Source organism: Protopterus annectens, chromosome 17.part0 (genome assembly GCF_019279795.1).
Source record: "Protopterus annectens isolate FY-2018-M chromosome 17.part0, PAN1.0, whole genome shotgun sequence".
Taxonomy (NCBI): Eukaryota; Metazoa; Chordata; order Ceratodontiformes; family Protopteridae; genus Protopterus; species Protopterus annectens.
This window is the reverse complement of record NC_056751.1, coordinates 617,636,020-617,662,982: the sequence shown is the minus strand read 5'-3', so window position 1 is coordinate 617,662,982 and position 26,963 is coordinate 617,636,020. Positions and strand designations below refer to the sequence as shown.

Sequence of the window (26,963 nt, the reverse complement as noted above, 5' to 3'; positions counted from 1 at the left end):
AATAATAGAGATAGCAATATTCATACCTTTCAACTGTCCAGATTTTATCATATTTTTTTGTGTATTCCTCATACAAGTTGTGGTTTTCTGGCAAATCACTGAGGCCTCAATTCACTAAATAATGACATACATTTGAGTTTCAGACTACATATCCTTCAGGAAATGCATGCTTGTACAAATCCTGCTGTTTTAGCAACTTTCTAAGTTTATTAGACTAAAATTCATACTATGTCCCTATTTTTAGGCCTTTGCCCCCCCCCCCCCCCCATTTAAGGCTTTGTTCAGATTCCTTGCTTTAAGAAGTTCAGAGATACGGTTATATTATATAGTTGTCCTTAACCTTACCAGACAGATTATGTTATACATATGTATAGATGTTGAATTGTGATAATCTTTCCATAACTTTGTGAATGTACAATGTACTTTGACAATGATTTCTCATTAATTATGGATCACTTGCAGGTATGTTTAGTGCACCATTGCTATTGTGATATTCTCTTGTACGCCAAGATATTCGGAGTTCATTGTGGTACATTTATATATTACACCATTATCCCCAAGTTTAGCACTGATATCGGCATAATGCACAGAAATCTGTGAACTTTATGGAATCTGCTCCAATATTAAGTAACATTAACTTCTTAAATATGCTTAAATTAAATAAGATCAACTCGTATCAAATACTTAAATCTAATGGTAAGTGTACTTTAACTTTTCTTTTTTTCTTTTTAAATATCATAAAGGCTGAGAACAAGTACAACATATCCAATACAGTACCCTGCTAGAGCTAAAATCACAACTTTCATGTAAATTATCTGTTTTACTATTTATTTCTAAGAGCTATTATTTATTTATTTATTTTATTATTATTTATTTATTTGCATTTGTTTACCGGGATGGTCCACTCAGCCAAAAAGTGTCCTTTTTCAGTGGAGGGCTGGGGATAAAAGCTTCACATACAAAAGAAATTTAAATGCAATCACATTTTCTACATACATAGAGAGATAACAACTTAAAAAAAACAGACATACAATCTCATTATTTATTTTATTTATTTTATTTTACATTTGTTGACCGGGCTAGTCTAGCTGGATATATGTCCATTTTCAGTAGAGGCCCGGGGAGAAAAGCTCCACACATAACATAAGCAAGATAGATCGTCATATTGTTAATAGACATTTCACAAAAAAAATATACATTTAGATCAACTACTAATCAAAAATCAGCATACATTAAAGGAACTCAAATATTTAGATTCATACAAATGTTCTGTCGATTTCAAAGCAAGTTTACCTAAAACATAAGGTTTTGCAGTTAGGCAACAGCCAAGAAGATTACATTAGAAGCGAGAAGTAGAAGGAGTATGAAGGAAAGAAAAGAATTGACACAGGCCAGAGTAATAAGTAGGAGAGGAGAAGGAAAAAAAGACAGTCAAGACAAGGTGGGAAGAGATGGTAGATGTAGGTCAGAGCATAAGAGGACAAAAGAGAAGGGAAGCAGGGTAGATGTTAGATTTCAGGAAAAAAAAGGGTAAAGGTTAGGAGAGAGTAAAGAGAGGGAGGTTAGCCTGGAGTATTCAAGAACAGAGCCAGTGGGTTGGAAAGCTAGCCTGGAGTACTACAAGAACAGAGCCAGTGGTTTTGGAAATGTAGTTTGATTTGTTGTTTGAAGAGAGGCAGGGATGAGATTAGTGTTAACTCTTTAGGCAGCAAATTCCATGCTCTGCCTACAGTATTGGTGAAGAGAGAGTCACCAGCTATGTTGTGGGCCTTTATGGGTTTGGTCATAAGTTTACAGGAGGAACGAAGAGAGGTGAGATTGTTATAGTGGAGTAGAAGTTGTGAAAGTATAGGGGTATTACAAGGTTGGTACAGTATTTTGTGGGCAATTGTAAGTTGTGAAATATTAAGAAGGTTTTGAAGTTCCAGCCAGCCTAACTGTTTCAAATTGAGGCAGTGATGTGTTCTAAAAGGGTTACCAGTGGCGAAGCGGGCAATGTTATTATAGCAAGTTGCTAGTTTGTTTAGGTTAGTTTTTTTAAGGTTGGTGAAGATAGGAGAGGCATAGAGGAGAGTAGATATAAGATGGGAGTGAGCAATAGTAGCTCTAGTTGATGGGGTAAGAAATGGTTTTATACGGTATAATGATCCAATTTTTCTGTTAACAGTTTTGATGGTGTTGTTGATGTGATGGTCAAAAGAGAGATTGTTATCAATGGTAACACCAAGTAGTTTTGTCGTGGATTCAGGAGAGATGATTGTTTTGTTGTTAGAGTAGATAGAGAAGTTAAGTGAAGAGGTACGAGTGGTGGAGGTGAAGAGGAGAAGTTTGGTTTTTTTGGCATTGAGAAGTAGATACCGTCTAGTAAACCATGTTTCTACAGTGTTGAAGGTAGTTAGAGTGGTTAGATCCGAGGAGGTGGATGCTGAACAAATGATAGTAGAGTCGTCTGCATATTGGATGCAGGTAGCTTGAGGAATTACAGAGTGGAGATCATTAATAAAGAGGGAGAAGAGGAGAGGACCAAGGATAGAGCCTTGAGGGACACCAATTGCAATGGGAAGTAAGGAGGAGACATGGTTTTCCCAAAGAACGGCTTGTTGTCTGTTACTGAGGTATGAGGTAAACCAGTTGATGGCAAGGCTGTCAAATGAGAGGGATTTGAGAATGCTAATTAGAGAAGAGTGGTTGACCATGTCAAAAGCTTTAGAGAGGTCAACGAATAGGGCAGAAGAGAGAAGGTTCATGTTGCGATTGCTGTTAATGGTATCTACAAAGGAAAAGAGGGCAGTGGTAGTACTATGGTGGGGTCTAAAGCCATGTTGACAGGGAGAAGAGGAGAGGACCAAGGATAGAGCCTTGAGGGACACCAATTGCAATGGGAAGTAAGGAGGAGATATGGTTTTCCCAAAGAACGGCTTGTTGTCTGTTACTGAGGTATGAGGTAAACCAGTTGATGGCAAGGCTGTCAAATGAGAGGGATTTGAGAATGCTAATTAGAGAAGAGTGGTTGACCATGTCAAAAGCTTTAGAGAGGTCAATGAATAGGGCAGAAGAGAGAAGGTTCATGTTGCGATTGCTGTTAATGGTATCTACAAAGGAAAGGAGGGCAGTGGTAGTACTATGGTGGGGTCTAAAGCCATGTTGACAGTGAGGTAAAATATTGTGGAGGGATAGGTACTGTACCAGTTGCTGGTGTATGCATTTCTCCATAATTTTTGCTAATGGAGAGAGAAGAGCAATAGGTCTAAAGTTGGAATAGTCAATAGAGTTTCCTCCTTTATGTAGTGGGATAATATGAGAGATTTTCCAGATATCAGGGATGGTTCCTTCTTGGATGGTTCTATTTATAAGTAAGGATATTGGGTAAGCAATTTCTTTGGCTGCTTTTTGTAAGAAAAGGGGAGGGAGCTTGTCAGCAGAGGGAGTACAAGGTTTGAGTTTGAGAAGTAGTTTGAAGATAGTAGAAGTAGAGATGGGTTGTAAAGAGAAGCTACAGTTAGAGTTTAAGAGATTGTTAGGAGGATAAAAATTATTAGTATTTAATTGACTAGCGAGAGATTGAATAGTATCAGAGAAGAATGAGTTAAAAGTATTTGCAGTTTGAAGAGGGGTGTCAGGGTTGGCATTTAGTGGGGAGGGAGTTTTAGCAGTACCTGGAGAAAGTAGTCTATTGATAGAAGACCAGAATTGTTTGGGTTTATTTAGGTTAGTTTCTTGTAGGTTGCAGTAGAACTTTCTTTTATCAGTGAGGATGGCTTTTTTGGTAAGTTTTCTAAGTTGCTGAAAGTGATGAAAATCAGAGCTGATTCTATGGGACCTCCATTTGTTCCAGATCTTATTTTTGGAGAGAATTAGTTTTCTAGTTTCATTTGAGAGCCAAGGGGCTGTATTAGATTTCATTCTAATAGTGCGTTCGGGAGCATGATTGTCTAGAATAGAAAGGAAAGTAGAATTAAAGAATAATACTGCTTCATTTAGTGGAAGAGTCTTTAAAGGGTTCCAGTTGCAAGTTCTGAGTTCGTTCTGAAATAGGTCGGTTTTAAAGTGTTTAGTGGAATGTATTTTTCTTATATTGAGGGGGGGGAGATAATCAGTCTTCTCTCTTGCAATGTATGTTAAACAGTGATCACTGAGGTCATCAGGCAGGGTCCCAACATTATATGTGACATTACATTTGTTTATCAGAATCCAGTCTAATATAGTCTGTTTTTTGTTTAACTTATTAACTCTTGTTGTGGATGTAATGGTTTGGGTGAAACCGTTTAGGTTAGTGTGAGATGGGATTTTCGGAATTAATGGTATTCCAGTCAATATTTAGGTCGCCAAGAATGATAGTTTCTTGGGGGTAGTAGTTGGAAACCCAATTGAGAAAGTCTTCGACAACTGGTATGTTGTTTCCTGGAGGTATGTAAATGCAGATGATGTAAATGGCTTTTTTGGCATTAAGTTGAAGTTTTGAGATGATGGCCTCTACCTTGCTATCTTGGGTAGGACAGGCAGGTAGGGTAGAGATATTAAGATGGTTCTTAAACAGTATTATAAATTTCTAGCTAGAATAGCAAAGGCAGTATACATTATATACAAAATATACATAGTACAATATATCATCTGCTTTGGATACTGTAGAATGAAGATAGCAAGAGATAGTTGCATAACTGTTAAGCAGAGGGGAGAAAAAAAGTACTTATAATTTTACAACTCCCCCTTTTATAGTCATCAATATTCTCTTTTACACTGCATTGTGATAAATTCTTAATAAGCAACATGCCTGATAAATTTTTCTACTTTTTATAAGGCAAAAACACTACCTAGGCAAAACTGCTGAAAAAAGTCACTGGTAAGTATAAGCCAATTTTGTAACATCATGAGCTGGATACAGAAAAGTTACCAAGAGGTGTACTTCTGGTGTATACATCACTGTTGTACTGATTCAAAGACAGACCTACCAGGGTGCTGTATTAAGAAGTGTAGCACCATGGTGACTGTCTCCACAACCTACCACTAATTCAAATGAGACATTCCAGGGAAACAGCATATAGTAATAAGCCATGTGCTCTCCCCCAGAAATTCCTGTGGCAAGGCATTTATACAGCCAAGAGATTCAGAGAATCACTCAGCTGTGTAAGCTACATTGACCACCCATGATGATGATGAGCATGGCCAAAAGCTCATGTTCACCTGATAGGTAAGTGCCAGTGAATTTAACAGACAGGTAGTATTGAGATGTGTGCATATTCGTATGTGTGTGGCTGCATGTGTGGATGCATGGAGAGGTATGAGTGGTGTACATCTGAGTGTGTCTCTGCCTCAGAGTTCACAGTAGGGAGGTTAGCTAGGGGATATGTAGGGTAGGTTTGTGTGCACACATGTGTGTGGGTGTGTGTGCATGTATGAATGTGTATGAAAAGGGGGGCTGTCATGCTTCCACACTCCCACAGACTAACAAGCAAATCCTGCAACATGGGGTAGAAGACAATAGACACCACAGATAACTATTCTGTGCCTTAAAGGCACTTTTACAAATAATAGAACAAATGTTTGGTAGCACAAAATACATGGGGTGGGGATGAACACTAGACAGCAAGGATAACTCTTTATATCATGCCTTAAAGGCACTTAAAAAGGTTTAAACACAGTTAGATGTCAGCACCACCTGTGGACACTAGGGAATACTATTTAAATATTTCCTAGGTCTGTGAAAAGCTTCAAACCCTTCCCACAGAAATTAACCGACTTAACCCACTGTACTAAGTGATCAGTATGCACAGCAGTTTTTTTTTTTTGCTTTGTTTTGTATATAATAAAAAGTATGAAATGTCTGACATTAATGATTTCAACAGTCTATGAATTATAAGGGACAGGACATCTAAACAGCAACAGCAGGGGTATCCTCTAAGTTCAGACAGGCAGTTGAGAGGGATGGGGGACTGTTCATATAGGGGAAGGCTTCTGCATATAACTGAATAGAACACTAGACAACACCAGGAGAATATTTAAATTATAAGAGCTCTAGCATCAACATGTACTTTACAAGCAATAACAAGTATGAAACACTTATGCATGGCATTATTAATGGACTGAAAAAGGAGTCATGATTTACAAGGGCAGGGACAAAGCAATAAAAAGAAGATACAGTGGTGATATTTATATATATATTTAGCTACTTGTCAACTATGCTCTGCGTTTTATGTTGGGTTAACCAAAAGGAAGCTCAAGCAAAGAATTTATAATCACATCTATGATATTAGATCTAATAATGAGCTTAATGCGTTGGCTAAACATATAATTATGAACAGCGGACATGATTTTGTATTTAGAGTGTTACAAATTGTTAATCATAGTACAAGAGGGGGTGACTATATGAATTATTTAGAACAAAAGGAATTGGAATGGATCTTTAAATTGAGAGCTCATTATCAACCTGGGCTGAATGCCTATGTTTCTCTAAGATCTTTTTTAATATCACGTAGATGATTATAACATTGAGGTTACGTTGATTTTTTATTTATGAGGTTTTTGAATTAATTTTATATATTTTTCATCATTTTTTGATAGTTTTATTTATTTATTCATTTATTCATGAATTAATTAATGCATGTTTTACAATTATATTTGTTTCTAGATTTTTGTATTGACACTACAGTGCTTATATACTTGAATAATATCTATGCATCTTTATACATTTACATAGGTATTTTTATAGGAATGTTTCACTTTAACATAATATAACATTAGAGTTACTGATTTAGTAACATTTTACATTGTTATTTTTATAGCTTTAAAGTTTCGTTCTAGGAAAGCTATAATTCATTGTTATACGTAACGGAGTTTCCGTCGTATTATTTTAAATCATTAGTTATTTATTATACGTATAGAGAGTAATATATGTTTTTTAGTTAATGTGATTTGTTTTTGATATTATATCCTTAAGATATATTTGAATTATTTGCTTTCATTAGTTATCATACAATAACAATGTTTAGCAGCGATGTTATATTTACTGATGTGTCTATAATTTTGTGCGATTGTGAGTCTGCAGTTTTATATTTATGTTTATTTTTATTTTTATGATACATGTTTGATTTTATGCTTTTCATGCTGCTGAAAGTTAGCTTGTATATAGTAACAGCTAAATGAACTGAGTTTCCTTATGAGGCTATTTCTTGCAATGAATGGGCAATTAATCAATGTTGTATTATTTAATTGTTTAATTATTTGATAAGTTTCAATTAAGATATGAGATGTTAGGTATATAAACTTGGCTGATTCATTTTATTTATATGATCTGAAGAAGCGTATTCATACCCGAAAGTGCTCATCTTTCTCTGGCAATAAAAGTTTTTCATTGAAGAAATTGTGTCGTAGGACTCATTTGGATACTAAATATCAGTGTTGGGGACTGTACGTGTTGTGGTTTTTGCTATATATTTTTTCTTGTGACGAACAGTCCCTCTTGGTGTAGCAGTTTGTTTTTATTTTTACAGTGGTGATATTCTGTCAACTCAGAGATAGGTAAGAGGTATGTTAGTGTAGGTGTGCCTATATGTGTGTGTGTGTGTGTGTATAAAAGTGATGCATGTGCTGCCAGGGTTGACTACTGCATGAAACTGCTGATGAGCACTATGAGTCGCTAAACATGATTATTAGCTAATTATGAGAATTTCCCTCTGCATTACAATTTCCTACATCTTATTAACAGTCCTTTTTGGCCATAACTCCTACCTCCAGTGGTGGGGTTCTTTCTGAATTCCTTGGCATATCTTTAAATTTGCCAGAAAATTTTGAGTATGTAGTTGCTATAAAAACAGTGTCATCCTCCTGAGACACTCTTCTATTTTTTTCTGTGAACCTAAGATTTAAGATTATTACATTTTCAAAATGCTCTAACCATACATTCAGTTAAAACATCCACTGAATTATCTCTTGCCTAGGTATCCAAAACTTGTTTACCATACCTACATCTATCCAAAAACTTGGTCATATTTCTTCTAACCTGTAAAACTCCCCCAGAAGTTTGAATGGGATACATTATTTTATTTAACTGAAGTGCTGTGATCACTGCTGTTGTCTGACTGCATTTGATGTTGGATTGGATTTATTCATTTATGGTTTTGATACTTCCATTATGTATGTATGTTTTATCTATTTGCATTACATTACTTTTTTTAATTTGCTTTACCTCAAAGTATTTATTTTTCTACTTGGAATATTAAAAGTTCTTGACTAGGATCAGCTAGAAAATACCTTATTTTCAAATCACTGAATAGTGGGAGGGGCTGAGAAATGGAGTGACACGGTGGTGCAGCAGTTATTGTGGTCATCTCACAACAAGAGGTTCTCCGGTTTGATTCTCAGCTAGAGTGCCTTCTGTGCAGAGTCTGAATGTCCTCCTTGCAGTCACATGGGTTTCCTCCGGGTGCTCTGGTTTCCTCCAACATTCCAAAGACATGCAGTAGGTGGATTGGACATTATAAATTGGACATAATTGAGAGTGTGTGCAAATGATCTACCACGGCTGGTCTAGCCACGCAGCTGTGTAAACCTTGGGTCAAGATGATTATCACTGCAGAAGTGACACCCCAATTCCATGTGCAAAATGGGAAAAGGGATTGAGGAAGGATGGATTTCAATCACAGAGCAGGCCTGTATATAACTGACTAATGTTAATGCACAGCAAGGTTATTCATGATAAATGTACTTGCATGATACAAAGATAAAATTCTCAGTAAACGTGTAGGAGTAGGGCCTTGTGGCAGATCTCCTGCAGTATCGAGGTCAGATGTCATGACCACAGGCTCTAAAATGAAAGAAAGAGAAAAGAAAAAAAACTCTACTACAATGTAATATTATATTGAGGCAATAAAGTTAGTACTTATTAGACAAAAAAGAGATGGAGGAAGGCCCACAGTAAGTCAGATCAAGAGAATACAGGGAAAGTATGAGTGGAGTGATGGTAAGAAAGTTTGTGAATGTAAGAACAAAGTAGTTTTAGCAGGAAGTATGCCAACAGAGAACTACAGTAATACAGTGTAAATATACAGCTGTATCGAACAAATTAGCAGTAAATGGTACTACACTGAAAAGCACAAAATAAAACCATCGCTTCGAAAATATTCATGGGATTAACCAGTACATCAAAACAGGGTATATATATATATATATATATATATATATATATATATATATATATATATATATATATATATATATATATATATACATATATATATATACATATATATATATATATATATAGAAAGAGAGAGAGAGAGGGATACTATTGAAATTCCGAATTTGCTTCGGTCGATGGCTCAGAATGTTGACCTGAAATGCTGAACTTGAAATTTTGAAACAGTAACCAACGTGAAAATGAATAGATCGACATCCATAGTTTGAAGTATTCAACATAGCAGGAAGTGACATCACTCACCTCCTGCTATGCACATTAACGTACTGTTACACTATACAGTAATTCTACTATTTTGCAGCGAGGATACTCCCCCTGCACTCCCCATGTGGAAGGGGGGATACATTCCCTGCACATTAAATATGCCAACTCTGAGATTGCACTATCATGAAGAAATGGGCCAATTCCCTGTTCCTCACTGAACCATGATCTCCCTGTACAATATCGAACCCAAATACTTGAAATACACTACCCATTCACTGTAGTGTAGTCGATACATTTTGGTTCGACATTGTGCCGACTTGAAAGCTTCCATGCCAGTACATACACACATACACACACATACACACACATACATACACACGTATTAAAACTCCTGAAGTATCAAAGTCAAATGTAGTGACCGCAGGCTATGATACAATGACAAAATTCTCAGTAAACTTGTAGGAGTACGGTCTTGTGGTAGAGCTCCTTCAGTATCAAGGTGACAGGTCAGATGTAGTGAGTGCAGGCTCTGCTCTATGAAGGAAAAGACTGAGTGAGTTTAATCTGTATGGAATCTTTCAATAGTAATCTGTAATGGTCTCTTCCTAGTTTGGACATAGTGAAACATATTATATATATATATATATATATATATATATATATATATATATATATATGTTTTAACCAACAGTTGAGGTAATTTGCCCATTGTTATAACGAATGTCATAATTTATTTTTTTTTTATTTATTTACCGGGAAAGCCAGACTAGGTTCCACAGATTCTGTTTTCAGCAGTGGCCCGGGGAGAAATGCTCCAGAACCATGTCTTTAGAATGTGGGAGGAAACCGGAGTACCCGGAGGAAACCCACGCGAATGCAGGGAGAACATGCAAACTCCACACAGAAGGCACCCCAGCTGAGAATCGAACCAGAGAACCTCTTGCTGTGTGGCTACAGCATTAACCGCTGCACCACTGCGCAGGTCTCCTATAGATGTCCCTGCTGTGCTTTTAAGGTACATAAACATTTATGGCAATAATGACATAGATAAGTTGTTAATTTTTTAATTGTAAAATCTTTGAACTCTTTCTAACATTCGGATATATGCCATGCGCATAGATACTGTGACATGGTATTCTTGGTGAAGATGAGGACATGCCAGAATTTCAATGGGAGTTATCATAGCAGATTGTTTCCTAGAAGAGATGTATATAATGCATTTTAGGAAATACAAAATTCCTTCCTTATAAAATCAACCTTACTATTCATCATACCTCCAAGATCATTAATTACATTAGTGTTCATTAGAAACCAGGTGTCAGTAGAGTACTGGCATTCCTAAATATTTCAGTAAAATTGCATTATACTACGTGTATTAGTTTGAAACGAGTTATGGCTTTTAGTTGTCTAAGTAAATATTTTATCCATTGGATGTTGAAGACATTTTTATTGTTTAAAAATGTGACAGTGGTCCCTAGCTTGATGCTATCTATAGAGTTGAAAGCCCACATTTGTTCAACTACAGGTAAAGTGGACATAAAGACCGTAAAATGTATGAGTAATAGAACCATGGGAAACACCTTTATTGACCATTGTATCTGTACAGAATTTCTGATTGTAACATAATCAGAGTAATTCTGAAGTTGAAAATATCCATCATGGGATAAAACTGCTAACTTCTAATGTAATTAAGATTTTAATTATTGATACATATGAAGCAGTGTCAAATGCCTTGACAAAAAAAAAAGACAAAGCAAATGCTATCATAAAGTGGGGCACAAAAAAAACAAGATTAAGACTGTATTCAAAAATCTAGTTCAGTAAAATGCCTTTATCTGTACTGGTAGTACAGTACACTACTAGCGAGTACTGGTAGTACAGTACTACTAGCTAGTACTGGTAGACTTCATAAGAGTCAGATGACATCTATGTGGATAGATGAAAGGAATACCTGTAGAGGCTGGAATTGTTTAAGGATCCTAGCAATGAGCATCTGAATTCTGTTTTATGTTAAGAAAGATGACATTGCATAAATGGGGTGGATAAAGATTTATCCAGTATATTATAGATGCAGGCTATCTTTGGAAAAGTAGTCTGGACAGTCAACCATCTCTTCCCAGGCTGATCTATATTGTATCCCCTTAGAATGATACCTGAAGCTAAGCCAATAGTTGAAGTCAATAATCTTTTGTTTGAATTGCAGAATCATTCTTTGTGATGGAAGAATGCTGTACAAAGATAGCTTCATACCTGACCCAGACACATATTCCAAGAGCTGTATCATGTCTTTCTTCATATAGTCAAGGGAGGTACATCTCAAGTCATTTACACCCATGTGCACTATGACTGTCATATGTGTACTTGTGCTGCAAAGACTTGCGTGCATGCATAATGTGGTGAATTGTGGTACCTGATAGCAGCTGACTGTGACCCTCTCCTTACACAGAGTGATGCATTGGTGTGTCTCAGTATGGAGTCACCTATAACTAGGATATTGTAATGTGCTGAGGTTTGCATTACAGACTATTGAAGTGAGTGAGTGTAACTTCTAGATGTGTATTTCATGGTGGGTACTGACTGTTTGCTTACCAGGAAAGTCTGTCTGGTGTAAAACCTTTTTCCAGGGGAGGCCCAGGGAGAAAAGCTCCATTAGTATTTTGTAAAAAGAAATATGCTAGTTGAATACATAATAAAAAAAAATGAAAATGCATTTCACAAATAGGTTAAATCTCTTCAAAGACAACCATACTGAGGTTAATGTTTGGTACAGAAAGACTGAGAGACAATTATATTGACTCAGAATCTTATGTGCAAAGTCTAGAATTTGCATAGATGTAAGTTTACAGTAAGGTTTATATCTGAAATAGATGCTTGCAGACACACCCTAAATAAATTCTGAAAATTACCATGAAATGACAGGAACAGGTAGATCTATAAGTACATTAAAATTATGTTTGTTAGAAAGTTTAGAGAAATGTTTGTTTGGAGGTCAGGAAGAGTTTTAAAGGCAGTATTTGTAGATGGTAAAGTTATCATTGTAGAGATGTGAGGTGCAGTGGTGTAAAATCGAGCAAGTATAGCTTAAAAATAGGAGTGCCAAGTATCAGAAGAATGATGAGATAAGATGAATGAGGAATAATGGAGAAATAAAGAGATAGGTGGTATAGGACAAGAAGGAGAGGGTATCTGGAGTGGAGATAAGAGATATCTGGGACAGTAGAGTTAGCGATGTGTACTGTAATGAAAAATTAGTGTGAACCTGCTTTAATTGTAGAGGATTTAGAAGGGGAGGTGAGTAAGTGTTTGGGCAAGGAGAAAAGGTAGGGGAGGTGAGTAAGTGTTTGGGCAAGGAGAAAAGGTAGAGAGAGTATTTGGGGACAAGGTTGTAGAGAATGATGAAGTAATTAATAGCAGGTGTAAGTATATTGATGTGGTGTACTATAGAGCTATCCAGGATTAATGCAGGGACATAGCCAGTATTGAGGGGTTTGCTGAGGGTATTTAATTTTCAGATTACATTTATAAGGTTTTTATAATTTAGGTAGGTTACTTTTAAGAGTCTCAGCTTATGTAGGTCTATGTGGTTGGTCTGAGCTATGTGAATGGTTTAGTGTGATGTTGTGTAGTACTGACAACCTGCTTGTTAATTGTCATTGTTTCATGTGAGAGTTTTGCCTCTAATAATGTTATATAACTACATATCTCACACACACATTGTATCAATTTGTTGAAGTAAAGCTGTTTATGATATTTGTAGTGGATTACTGAATTTGCTATTTATTGGGTACTGGAGATAGTGCTGGTCTCAACCCAGGTGCACTCAGCTAGGACTTAGTGACTCTTTGCTTATTCTTTCACCAGAAGCAAAGGAGTAACACTTATCCCAAAATGCTTCCTGACAAGTAGTATTAATCTAGATGTTTATGGGTTCAATACACTTGCTATTGTCTTCTGTTAGTATATACTCTGGATAGAACCTACAGCAGTTGGACACAGCAGACAGCCACGCTATGCAAAGGCTCTAAAGGAGTTCTTACCAAAACTGCAACCAGATCACTTAATGAAATCTCATACACATTGGCCTATCACAGACCAGCAGAAACCAAAGTCCCACTGCTCCTTCACTCAAGAGCAAAGCATTTACATTAAACCCAAGCAGGATCTTAAGAATCAATTTTATAAGATTTACAGTGATTGATAATCTCTTTGAATGCTAGAAAGTAATGTTCCCTCCCCCAGGAATGTCACCTCAAACACATTATCTCTTCCCACCACCTCACATAAGTCACCACTATCACATCGCCCCACAAAAGATCCATTACTGCCCCCCCATGGCCCACCCTCATTCCTCCACTCCACTACTTCCTTAACCTACTTTCTCTCTATAGCCTGTTCCCACTAACACAATAGGAAGCTCCTCCCCAAACTCAAAGTCTACACTAACTCTCCTGCCTACCTTCCTGCAGAATATCTGAAGATGGCAGCTGGTGCCATTGCATATCCTATATCCAACCTCATTAATATATCTATTCTAAAAGCTTTAAGTCCAACTTTCTGTAAAAAATCATTATACCATTAGACAAAGGTGGCAACGTCACTGAATTGTTTAATTATCAACCCATTGTCTTACTGTCATCACTACCTAAATTCCTTGAAAAATGCATCCACTCACAACTATTCCACTACCTCCTTAACAATCAACTCCTCACTTCCACACAACATGGCTTTAGACCAGGACACAATACTAACCCTTCACTGACATAGTTAACAAAGCTCAGGAATCAGGCAAACGTGTTACCTTTCTGTTCCTTGACCTAAGGCCTTTGATACTGTTCCCCATCACCTTCTTATACAAAAGCTCAATAACCTTAGAGTATCCCCTTCCACCACCAGATGGTTCACTATTTATATCTCTAATAGACAGCAGGCTTGACTCTCTCTCTGCTTTCCAAGACACCTCAGCTGGAGTTTCCCAAGGCTCTGTCCTTGGCCCCTTCTTATTTAACATCTTTACTAATGACCTATATACCACCTCCCAACATAGTACACATACAGTAAGCTGATGACTCCACAGTCATCTGTTCATCAGATTCCTATATCTCATCTCCAACAAATCACCCAAACTGCATTTACAGCCATTGAAGGATGGCTTTCTAATAATCAACTCCTCCTTAACCCCACCAAATCAAAATGTCTACTCTTCACCTCCAAAACATATTCTCTAAATAAAAAGCAATTTACTATTCTCTCACAAAACACAATAACTGAACATATAACCTCCTCCTCCTCCCAACCAACACAAACATATGTGAGAGATGCAGCTACACAGCCAAACTGGAGGCTAAGCTCTCTCAATCCATGACTGGATCAACCAGTCACAAGGAGAAGGGCAACACTAGCACCACATTACCAGACCCACATAGGCCAGCCATAGCTGCATCAGAAAACAACTCTCAGAAACACGCAAAAACATACTCGGAGGCTCTAAATAAGAACCTGCCTAAACAGAGACCTCATAAGCATACTCCCAAGCAACCCCCACCCCACAACAGAAGCCAGGTAACACATGTCACAACGTCAGTGTGCCAAGCAAAAACAACCCCTAAGGCTAAATAACACACCTAACACACTAGTAATCGGTGATTCTATCAGGCACACAGACGTTCCACTCACTAGACTGAACAAGGAGAAGGTTACCGTAAGCTGCCTGTTGGGTGCCAGAATCTGCCACATAACACATGCACTCAGGTCACTCCACAACAAGTACAAATATGACTCTGTCATTGTACATGTTGGCGTAAATGACCTGAGACATACCTCCCTGGACTACATGAAAAGAGACATGGAGGAGCTCTCTGACCATGTAGCCCAGGCTGGTATGACTCTGACTGAGTAGCATCCTGCCTTCACTCAAAATGATGCCAGCATACGAAGAAAAAATGATCAGTTTCAACAATTGGTTAAACTACTGGTGCCATTCAAAGCAGATCCAGTACTTGTCAGCCTGGGATGACATGCTTGACAAGCCACGTTGCTTCACCAGAGACAGCTTGCACCTGTCGCCCCTGGGCTTTCGAATACTGGCCATGACTCTTGCTGCCCCAATACTGCCTTTTTTAGGCAAGGCTCAAAAAAAAAACCCGCCTCCATAAACAACAATAATAAACAAAAACTGAAGATAATGCTGCTCAATGCCAGAAGTCTAAACCTCAAAATGCACGCACTCAAGGCTCTCCTTAGTATGGAAGAAATCGACGTATGTGCAGTGACAGAAACCAGGTTCAAGGCTCCAGAGAGCACCCCAGCACTACCAGGCTATAACTCCTACCATACCTTTAGGTCCCAAAACCAGGACCGGAACAGAAAAGGAGGGGGTGTGTCCATATTCATCAAGAACACCCACACCTCCAGGTTAGTAGCACAGCATGCAGAATCTGAGACCATCCAAGTGAAATTGACAGCGGGTAATTAACTATTCAATTTATAGCTTGCTACAGATCTCCAAACTTGTCTTAGGACCCTCACGCAGCATTCCTGAGAACATTAGAAAGTATGAAGATTCTACCCAACACCATGCTACTGGGTGACTTCAACTATCCAAACATTGACTGGGAAAACTACTCAAGCTCAAACACCCTAGCCCAATGCTTCCTTGAGTTTATAAACTCAAATGCCCTTGAACAGCTGGTCACCACTCCCACAAGAGGTGACAACATACTGGACCTGGTCATCACCAACATGGGGAACCTATGTTCCACACCTGAGGTAAACTCGTCATTGGTAAGATCAGATCACAAACTAATCACACTGGACATCCACATCCCAACCCCCACACCCCAGTCAAGGAAATCAAGGTAAACAACTTCTCTAAAGCCAACTTCACACTCCTCAAGACCGAGGTGGGAAGTTTCAAAGCTCCCAATCAAATGGAAAATGATGACCCAATGGCAGAATCCTTTACAAGTGCATTCTATGAACACCTTCAAGAATGCATGGACCGAGCCATCCCAAGTAAAACCAAGACCAACTCCTCAAAAAAGAGGAAGCCAGTCTGGTGGACCCCGGCCATAAATAAACTTTACAACAGAAGGAAGAAACTCCTGCAAGATAGAGCAAAATCCCAAAATAAGAAGGCATCTCTGATTAACATCAGTAAAAAACTGCACTCCCTCATTAAATCATCCAAGGCCAACTTCGAAAGAAAAATAGCCAATGACTCTAAGTATAACTACAAGGCCTTCTTTAACTATGTCAAGAGTCTAGGGGCAAACTCTCAGATATGCTCCAAGCTAGTGCATAATGGCCATAAATACACTGAACCAACCGACATTGCCAACATCCTGGCTGACAAGTTCAATGCAAACTTCACCACCCCCCCTCTCCACCAAAGGGGCTAGCACCCATCCCAGAAGAATGTGGCACTCCAAATATCTCAGACACACAAGTAAAGACAGCCCTTGAAAAGGCCAAAAACACAGCATCAATGGGACCAGATGCTATCCCAGGTTGTGTCTTACACAAGCTTCAAAATGAACTAACCCCCCATCTCAAATCACTATTCAAACTCAGCCTCTCTACAGGCTATGTACCCAAAGAATGGCATACAGCAACAGTCGTACCACTCCACAAAGGTGGTGCCACAACTGACCCTGGGAACTATCACCCTATAAGCTTGACTAGCTTGGTCTGCAAAGCCATGGAACGCATTATCATGGAGCTCATTAACAGGGACATTGGGTACCTCCAGACACTGGACCCCACCCAGTTCGGCTTTGTTAAAGGCAGATCTTGCCTCCTGAACTTGGTTGACTTCTTCGAAACAGTCACCAAGGCCATAGATGAAGGGAAGGTGGTCCACACAGCATATCTGGACCTTGCTAAGGCGTTCGACACCATCCCACACTCAGGAATCAGACAAACTCACCAGCTTAAATATCAACCCCCATGTCATGAGATGGGTTGTCAGTTGGCTCTCAGACAGAACCCACATGATAAGAGTGGCAGGTGCCATGTCCGACTCTAAACCAGTCACAGGCGGAGTCCCACAGGGCTCAGTCCTGGGACCCCTCCTGTTCGGTATATATTTCTCTGAAGTACAGGCAAAGGTGGAGGGACTGTGGCCAACCAAGTTCACAGATGACTGTAAATTGGGTGCAATAATTGACTTTCCAGCTGACACAGGCATCCTGCAAAAGGGACAAACATCTGGTGTCAAAGTCACGGTCTCAAGCTAAATGCCAAAAAATGCATAGTAATCCCATTTGCGAAAAACAAAGTACCTACAAACTACCACATAGATGGGAATCCACTAAGTACAGAAGAAGTAATTAGGAACCTGGGTACCCAAGTAGATAGCATGCTCTCCTTTGATAACCACATAGTCAAAACGGTCAGGAAATCCTTCTATGTGGCACACCTGATCACAAAGGGTTGCTCATCCAGATCCAAGGAGGTGATTGTGCCCCTTTACTCCTCACTCATTAGGCCCATAATAGAGTACAATGCCCCATTTGGGATGTACCTCACTAGACACCTGAAACTAGAAAGACCACAGAAGTACCTCACTAAGAGGATTAAGGGCCTTAAACAATTACCCTATGAAGCACAACTAAAAAAGCTCCAGCTCTTCTCAGTCACTTACTGTCTGCTCAGAGGTGACCTATGCCTGACCTATAGGGCCATGTCAAACCCTGAACTAATGGACATGCTTCACCTCAAAAAAACGAGATCCCTCATAACCACTCGTTCTAGCAACTTGAACTTATGTACAACAATAAACAGGACATGGAGGGATAGATTACTCTGGAATAGAATCCCAATCCATATTTGACAGAGCTCCTCTCTGACCCTCTTCAAGAGAAATCTTGATGAATGGATGGGTAATCATAAGTTCTGCCCTGGGATCACTTCAGGAGCCCTGTTGACAGAGGCCCAGGTTACTAATCTAATGGGGAGGCGAAAGCCATCACTCTGTGGCTAGGCTTATAAATGCCCATGGGCAGATAGCCTAGTATTTACCTATGAACCTATGAACCTATATGCTCCTGCACAAAACTACTAGGCATCACCATTGATGAACACCTTAAGTTCAACCTACATATACATAACATTAAGAAAACACATCAGAAACTTGGAACCCTCTACCAGCAGAAACGTTTCCTAGACACTAACACTAAACACACATCAGCCACTACCTACCTCCTACCCTCTCTCTTATATGGTTCCCCAGTTCTCAATAAATAACAAACCTGCCTACAATCTAAGCTCATATCTTGCTACAACAAAATTGCAAAGTTTGCCGCCAATGAAAAATACTCCACTCATTACTGGATACCCCTCCGTAATCTCAATTGGCTTGAACTTCCACATTACTTTACCTTCATCCAGCTGAACACAGCACATAAACTCATTCTCTGTCCTGCCTTGAATACATCTTCCACTCCTACATACCAAGTAGATCTCTTAGATCAGAAAGCAAACATCTTCTACAAGAGCACTGTCCATTGAAATTAACCAGTCATAGCCTATACTCCTTCTCCATAGGTAAAATCTGGAACACACTCCCCTTATCTTTAAGACACAACCACATACAAACATTCTTCAAGTATCACTTAAGGAACACCTCTCTAAATCCTGGAAATGCTCCTGCTCAAACCCAGGCTGATAACTCAGTCCTCATCATCACACCCTCACCTCCTGCTACTCATAACTCTATCTACCTTAACCACCTTACTATTCCCTCTTATTCTACCTCTCTTCTCCCCTGTTCCTACTACTACACTCCTTCCCTTTTTCTCTAAAACAACCATCTCAACTACTTTACATTTTCCTAATGACTACCCCCAATACATAATGCTGTGACTAGGACAGACTTTAAATAAAAAATACACTGTAACTATCCTATGTTTGTAACAACTTGTTATATTGTGCTACTCTTATGTTAAATATTTTAGCTGCTATTAAATGAATGCTTACATCTATAGTACTATGCTAAATTTGTCTAATACTGTTCATAGATAAACTGTTTGTCTTATGGAGTTTTTCTCCCCAGGCCTCCACTGAAAATGGGTTCATTATGGCCCAGTTGAACTTTCCCAGTAAACAAATGTCAAATAATACATATAAACAAATATGTATTACAGCCCTTTACATCCCTCCTAGCAACAATACAGCTATACTGGAAAACACCCAACATTGGATATCCATAACATTTCCACAAGAAAAGATGCTACTAGGTAATGTGAACATCAATTGGTTGGACATAAAGTTTAACTCCCCTACATCTAGCATTATTTTATATAGTTTCACAGAATTAATATCTGCACTCATTATAGCAAGACATCAAATTCCCTATTAGGCTGGATCTTAGTATCAGACGCTAGCGAATACTACACTACAGGTGCAATGTCAGCCTCTTAGCGATCATCTCCTAATCTATATGACCAGACATCTCACACATCCAGTTAAACAGCACATTTATAAAACAACATGTAATCTTTCCAGGTTTAACCCAGAAATTCTCATCTATTAACTGGAACTTCCCAAAAATCCTCCCTTAGAGGATGCTGTAAATGAATTTAACACACTCTTTACAAATACAACCTTGCACATCTTAGAAGGAAGAGACTAAAAACAAATAATGCAATTTGGCTATCGAGAAAGAGTAGAAGGCTAATGCAGGATAGAGAAAAATCATGGACAAAATGGCAAAAATATAAAACACCTTAATATCTTGAAAACTTCAGAATGCTTTGCAATTGTACTAAAAAGCAAATAAATGAAGACAAAAAAAAACTATATTATAATAACCCTCAGAATAATAATAAACACAACCCTAAAAAAAGTGGACATACATTAAAGAAATCTTACATCCAGACCAAAAATCATCCCAAACACCACCCCCTGATAACTAAACACTCAAACCTGCAATACAGTTCAACTCTCATTTTAATATCAAATCCCAACCTTGCCCCACAGCCACATATCACCATATCCACTTTCAACTTCAAACCTGTACACTCATCCTATATAAAACTACTCTTAAATAAATTTAAAACATGATCTTCTTCAACTGATGACCTTCCAAGCGAGTACCTAAAACTGGCAGCCAGTAGCATTGCCTATCCTCTCTCAATCCTTATAAACAGGTCAGTCTAGGAATCCCACATTCCAGATTTCTGGAAAAAGTCACACACTATCCTTTGTACAAAGGAGGAAATTCAACAGGTATTAATAGCTTTAAACCTATAGGAATCATCTTTCCCCTCACCAAAATACTTGAAAAATGTATCCAAAAACAATTGCTAGATTAGCTCCTGCAGGAAGAACTCCTATCCCCTACACAACATGGCTTCCGTCCTTCCCATAGTACTAGCACTGCCCTTCTATATAGACACTGTCAATAAAGCTAGAGATAATGACAGACTAGTATCTTCCTTATTTCTAGACTGGTCTAAAGCCTTTGACACAGTTTGTCACAGCAAACTCTTACTTCAAATGTCCTCATGAGGTTTCTTTCAGCCCGCACTTTTGTGTTTCAAAAGCTACCTGTCCAATAGGTATTGGTTAGTAAAATGGCACTCCATGCTCTCTCCTTATTTCCTAGTCATCACTGGTGTACCACAAGGCTCTATACTTGGTCCCCTCCTCTTTAACATTTTCACCAACACCCTCTATGCAGCCACACAACAGGCCACCCTAATACAATACCCAGATAATTTCACTCTTATTTGCACATCTGACAACATGGTGCACCTCCAAATAATTACTCAGGAAGCTTTAACAGCCTCTGAAACATGGCTTCAAAACTCAAAATTCATGCTTAACTCAAAGAGACCAAACTACCTCCCCCCCATCCCTCTGTCATGAAAAAACTAAACTTAATGTGCTATTTTTTATTAGGGAGATAGTGGGTGATCTTACATTCAACCTGCGTATACATAATTGCATAAGAAAAACTCATCAAAAACTACTGATGCTTTACAGAGCAAAAAGCTTTCTCACTGATGCATGTAAAATTACACTTGCCACTACTTATCACCTCACTACTCTTCCTTATTAACCTCCAGACATCACAAAAATTAAAACTTGAACAATGATATAACAAAGTTGCTAAATTTGCAGCAAAAGCCCCTTTCAGAATCCACCACCGTATAGCACTAAAAAGGCTAAACTGGTAGCCCCCAGCCTATTTTAAATGTTGTAAACCATAGACATGGTTCTTACAAGTCTATTAAAGAACTCTTTCCAGAAAATAATATATAGCCTAACTATGTGAGGTACTTTATCCCCCCCTCACACCCCACCTAACTATATATACTAACTCCAGGATGGCACTAACTCCAGGATGGCACTACAGTGGGGAAGAGGGCATATATCTATTTCGGTGAAATTAATTTCAGTCAAATGAGATTCCAGTGAAGTGAGCTATCAGTTAATTGTGCCCAGGGAATTCATTTTCAGTGAAATGAGACTTGTGTCAAATGAGTTTCAGTGAAATGTGCTTTCTATCAAACAAAGTAGACCCACACACACACTCATACATATATATATATATATATATATATATATATATATATATATATATATATATATATATATATATATATATATATATATATATATATATATATGGTTCTACCTGACATAATCGAAACCCCAGAACACCAACAACGAAATCACCGACACCACATAATCGACAGTGGAGAAACACGAAACCTCACTTGCCCGACAACGAAATAACCGACGGTACACAAACACGAAACCTCATACACTGCACACACCACAACAATCAACTAACAAAACACAACCCCTGTCCAAAAACCACACAAACAACACAAGCACACCAAAATCCCTACAAACCCACACTAAACCTCACATACACAACTATCTACAACCCTAACCCAAACCCTAACCCTAAGGTCCATCACTATCGCATACTCAGCTAACCCGCGCCCTAACCCTAACTCACTTAACCCACCCCTAACCCAAAGACTATCACTACCGCACACTTACCTAACCCACTCCCTAACCCTAACTCACTTAACCTGCCCCTAACCCAAAGACTATCACTACCACACACTTACCTAACCCGCGCACTGACCCTAACTCACTTAACCCACCCCTATCCCCACAGACCGTCAATATCCACACTTACCTTACTCGCACCCTAACATCCGTCACTACCGCATACTTACACAGCCTTTTCCCATGTCAGCATCCTCGGCGTCGGTGTTTTAATCCGTCGCGTCGGTCTTCTGCATTGTCAATCTTCTGGCGCTCGCGATTTGCTTGTCGGTGTTCTGGAGTGTCGACTATCTCAGGTAGAACCATATATATATATATATATATATATATATATATATATATATATATATATATATATATATATATATATATATTTAGTATATTTATGATGTAAAATATTTCCTCCGCCTAATGTTTCAAACTTGCTGTAATATATGTTAATAGTGTTGGAGAAAACATTTTACAGCCAAAATACAACATTTAAAAAATAACCAGGTTATTTACCTTATTTTTGGTCCCTTACTCCTAAACCTTTAATTGACAGTCACTGGAGATTGAAATTACTATATAATGACATACATCTGAGCTTCCTGGTTTAGCAGCTTTATAATTTCATAAGAGCAATAGTTAAGTTTCTAATTTATAGCCTTTGTTCTCCCTTTATTTTAGGCTTTATACAGATTTTTTCAGTGGAAAGATGCAGAGGTTTGTAAACCTCACACACACACACACACACACACACACACACACACACACACACACACACACACACACACACACACACACACACACACATCTCTGCTTCAGAAAAAATGCATGCTAACGAAAACCCTGTTATTCTAGCATCTTTCCAAGTTTATAAGAACAATATTTAAAGTCTGTCCCTATTTTCCTACCTTTGTTTCCCAATTATTTGTGCCGAGAGGCATACCTCTCAGCTCTGCAGATTTTTGCAAAATCTCCAGATTTTTGGCTCATATTTTTGATCATTTCCTCATAAAAGTTGTGGGTTTTTTTTGGCAATTTACTGGGATGATCTGAGGATTGAAGTCACTATAAAATAGCATACATTTGAGTTTCAGACTTCAAATCCTTCAGAAATGTATGTTAAAACTATCCCTGTTGCTCTAACAGCTTTCTAAGTTTATAAGAGCAATATTTAATATTGGTACCTATTTTTAGGCCTTTGTCCCCACATTTTGTTGGGCTTTGTCCAGATTTCTTGCACTAAGTTATTGAAAGGTATTCCAAGAGGTATGGTCGATTGCTTTCACTCTTCACCCCCCCCCACACACACACACACCTTTTATTTTACACTCACTAAACAGCAGAAGTGCTGCTTAGCCAGTGTAAAATAGCAGCTTAACTGATCTGTCTCTCACACTCATACAGGCATACACTTTCACACACTAACACATACACACATTTTTATTTTATTTTTATTTTATTTTACACTTGCTAAATAGCAAAAGCACTGCTTAGCTAGCATAAAATTGTAGCTCAACCAATCTCTCTCTCTCACTCATACACACATTGACTTTCACACACAAAAACATACACACACTTTTTTACGTATATTTTATTTTATACTCACTAAACAGCAAAAGCGCTGCTTAGTGAGAGTAAAATAATGGCAGCATTATATTTTTTCAGTCCGAGCTCCACAGCAGCTTGATATGCAGCCATGAAGTGGCAGACATGTTTTTCAGCGGGCATTATTTGTACATTATTACCCCACTGGGGAACACTCATTCTCTAGTCAGCGTACTGATGTACAGTAAGCCCCTTCTCTAAAAGGCATTAAAATCACTCATCTTTTAGTATGCTCTAAAAGTTGCATCTTTTCAAGACTTGCATTTACAGCCAGTGTTGTTTATGCATGGGATATTATAGTTTCAGATTAAGAACTGTCATACTTAAAAGTTGATCGATCCTGCAAAGTTCTGTAGAAGATGTTTTGGCCAGAAGATTTTCATTTCTGTGTCTAGGTCACCCTTTCTCAGATTTGCTCACTTTTTCAGTTTGATTTGCTAACTCAGACAAGAAGGTGACTAGTAGTTTAATTTTCCAACAGTAAACAAATTAAAAGGATAATGGTTATATATTTTAATATGTTAATGTCACTGTATTTAGAGGCCTTATTAAAATATACATACTTAATTTAGAACTGTTTTATTTTTTCTCAAAAAAAAACATAAGTTATTCATAACTGTGTTAAATGATACATAAGAAACTATGTGTCAAGCATTAAATAGTCTTACCTTCATCCTTTTTCTTATCAATAGTATCTAAAAACATAAAAGAAAAAGAAAAATCTTACATTTCTTTCACTATGCATCTTTAACAGTAAATTAAGAAGGGATCTTATATTATTCTGGTGATGTTTAACAACAAAGGGGTATTTACTTATTGTTAGGAATCTATGCCACAAGAACAAACATCAAAAAGTCATATGCCATCTGAGTTAGAAAAAAACATACATTTGAAACTGAATTCAGTGTTTACATGGAGGGATAAAGTCTCCCACTGTCTCTTGCATGAAACTTCACTCCCCAACATTCATAAGTTAATATACTTAACTCTGGGGTTTCTTCTATATCTTGAGGAAAGATCAATTTCTCCATCAGTAGTCTTGTTTGACAAGAATGCATTGTTGTCATTCACTGATGTTTGTACTACAGTCTATCATACTCAACTTACACTACCTTCTAGGGCTAGTTCAGCAAGCTAGTGTAACCTAAGTCAGACAATAAAAAGAGATTGACTGAGGACTACAAAAATTACTCAGTGCGCAACATTCCTAGGTCAGCACTGTCAGTTGTTACACATATAACCATTCCAATGAGATGAAAATTATCCAGTACAAACTTCCTCTGTATAGATAAATCATTCATTTCTTTGCAGATGTAGAGTTAGGAAAACAGGAAATGGAATTCAACAGTAGGCAATGCTAACCATAAATCTTGCATCTTTAGTACTCCTAAATGCAACACATTTTTGAACTAAACTTTCTGTAATTAATCCAAGTATGCCTGAAACAAGAAAGTATTTCCAGCTGGACATCTATCACAAAGTGTCTTTATATGAAAACTATATTTAGAAAGAACAGTCTTTGGCAACATGATGAAATAGCTAAGATAGCTTTCTTACTCTTTATTGAGTGAATAGTTAATGCTTCATCAAATAATTTCCCTCTATGCAACTCATCAATTGTTCTCCTTTGGGAAACACTGCTGATGTGACTTCGATTTATATAATTACACTGAATCAAAATTGTATTACACTGAATCAAAATTGTTGAAATATTTTTATCTCTCCACTTGTGTAACTGTGGTACTGGTACATGTAATTGTGGTGACATAAGCAGACAAAGTCACTTTCAAGTGGAGTGCAGGAGGGCTAGCAAAAACATATGTTTTATTATTTCTTACATATGATTGAAATTTCATCCAATTTACTCTTGTACTTTTGAAGAATTTCTTTTTTTTTTTTGCCCTGCCATAGCTGAGCTCTGGCCCCTCCACTGCTAGCACCCTTATTTTTACCACTTCCCAGATCCTCAAAACCTGGCAAGCCTCCATGTGACTCACACCAGAAAAGTCTCCTGTCTGGGAGATTTCATTGTCATGGGGGCCCTCACTCATCAGGTGTAGGTTCTAAGGTGAATAAGCTGCCTCCTCTGCTCTCTCACACATTCCTACAATCATTCTGAGTCCTAACCTCCACCAGGGATGCAGTGAAAGATCTATCTACACCAGTATGCTTCCCTCCCAAGGATGGACATGGCTATTATCCCCGCCAGCAACAGCAGTCACCCAAGCCACTAACAGAACTGAGATCACCTCAAGCCCATTCACAGCTTCCTTCTTCTAAGCCACTGAATCAGGCTTACTCTTACAAAAAGTGGTGATACCTGCTGACGGCAACCACTTAAACTTGCACTTAGTGAGACAATCAAAATCAATTAATCAAGTCAAATATCCAGAGCTGTCCTTAAAATAAAGTATTTGTTCCAGGCAGGTCAAGTTTGTTGTATAAATCTATTTGTCAATATTGTATATGCACTAAGCTTTTGAAAAAAAAAAAGTGCCGCATTTTAAAGAAGCAAAGCCTAAGCAAACAGATCAATCGTGCAGGGGATTTGATAATGACAGAATGATTTCAAAAGCTGGACTTGAATTTTAACTTATTTCTAACTAAATTATGTGTGTAACATTCCGCAGATTAGGCATATATGAACTAGGCATGAATTAATATGCAATAATCATTCTGTTTCCATATTACCTATAGTAATGTTTTAAATTCTCATAGCAAAACTATATTTCAATATATATATTTTTTAATTTTGCTAGATTTAAAAGCTCTTTCAAATTAATAGAATTCTCAAATATTTACATTTAGATATATATTAATTGTCTCATCCATAACCATTTGATCATTTGACATAAGCAGTTAAACAGTATTTATACTATGAGATTTTTCTTTTTTCTTGGGGGGCGGTATTTTAGCAACAGTTTACAGAAAAAATCCCTTTAGCAAAAGG

General features: G+C 37.8%; 1 protein-coding gene across 1 annotated transcript in view; it reads right to left on the bottom strand.

Moving 5' to 3' along the window:
* Positions 1-26,963, bottom strand: part of LOC122791475 (butyrophilin subfamily 2 member A1-like) — a 797,187-nt gene that overhangs the window by 308,873 nt on the left and 461,351 nt on the right. Inside the window, exons 9-10 of the mRNA XM_044059218.1 lie at positions 24,682-24,708; positions 8,702-8,800 (exon numbers count right to left, since the gene is read on the bottom strand). Of these exons, the coding sequence (XP_043915153.1) occupies positions 8,702-8,800; positions 24,682-24,708 (126 nt within the window). The remainder of the gene's footprint in view (positions 1-8,701; positions 8,801-24,681; positions 24,709-26,963) is intronic.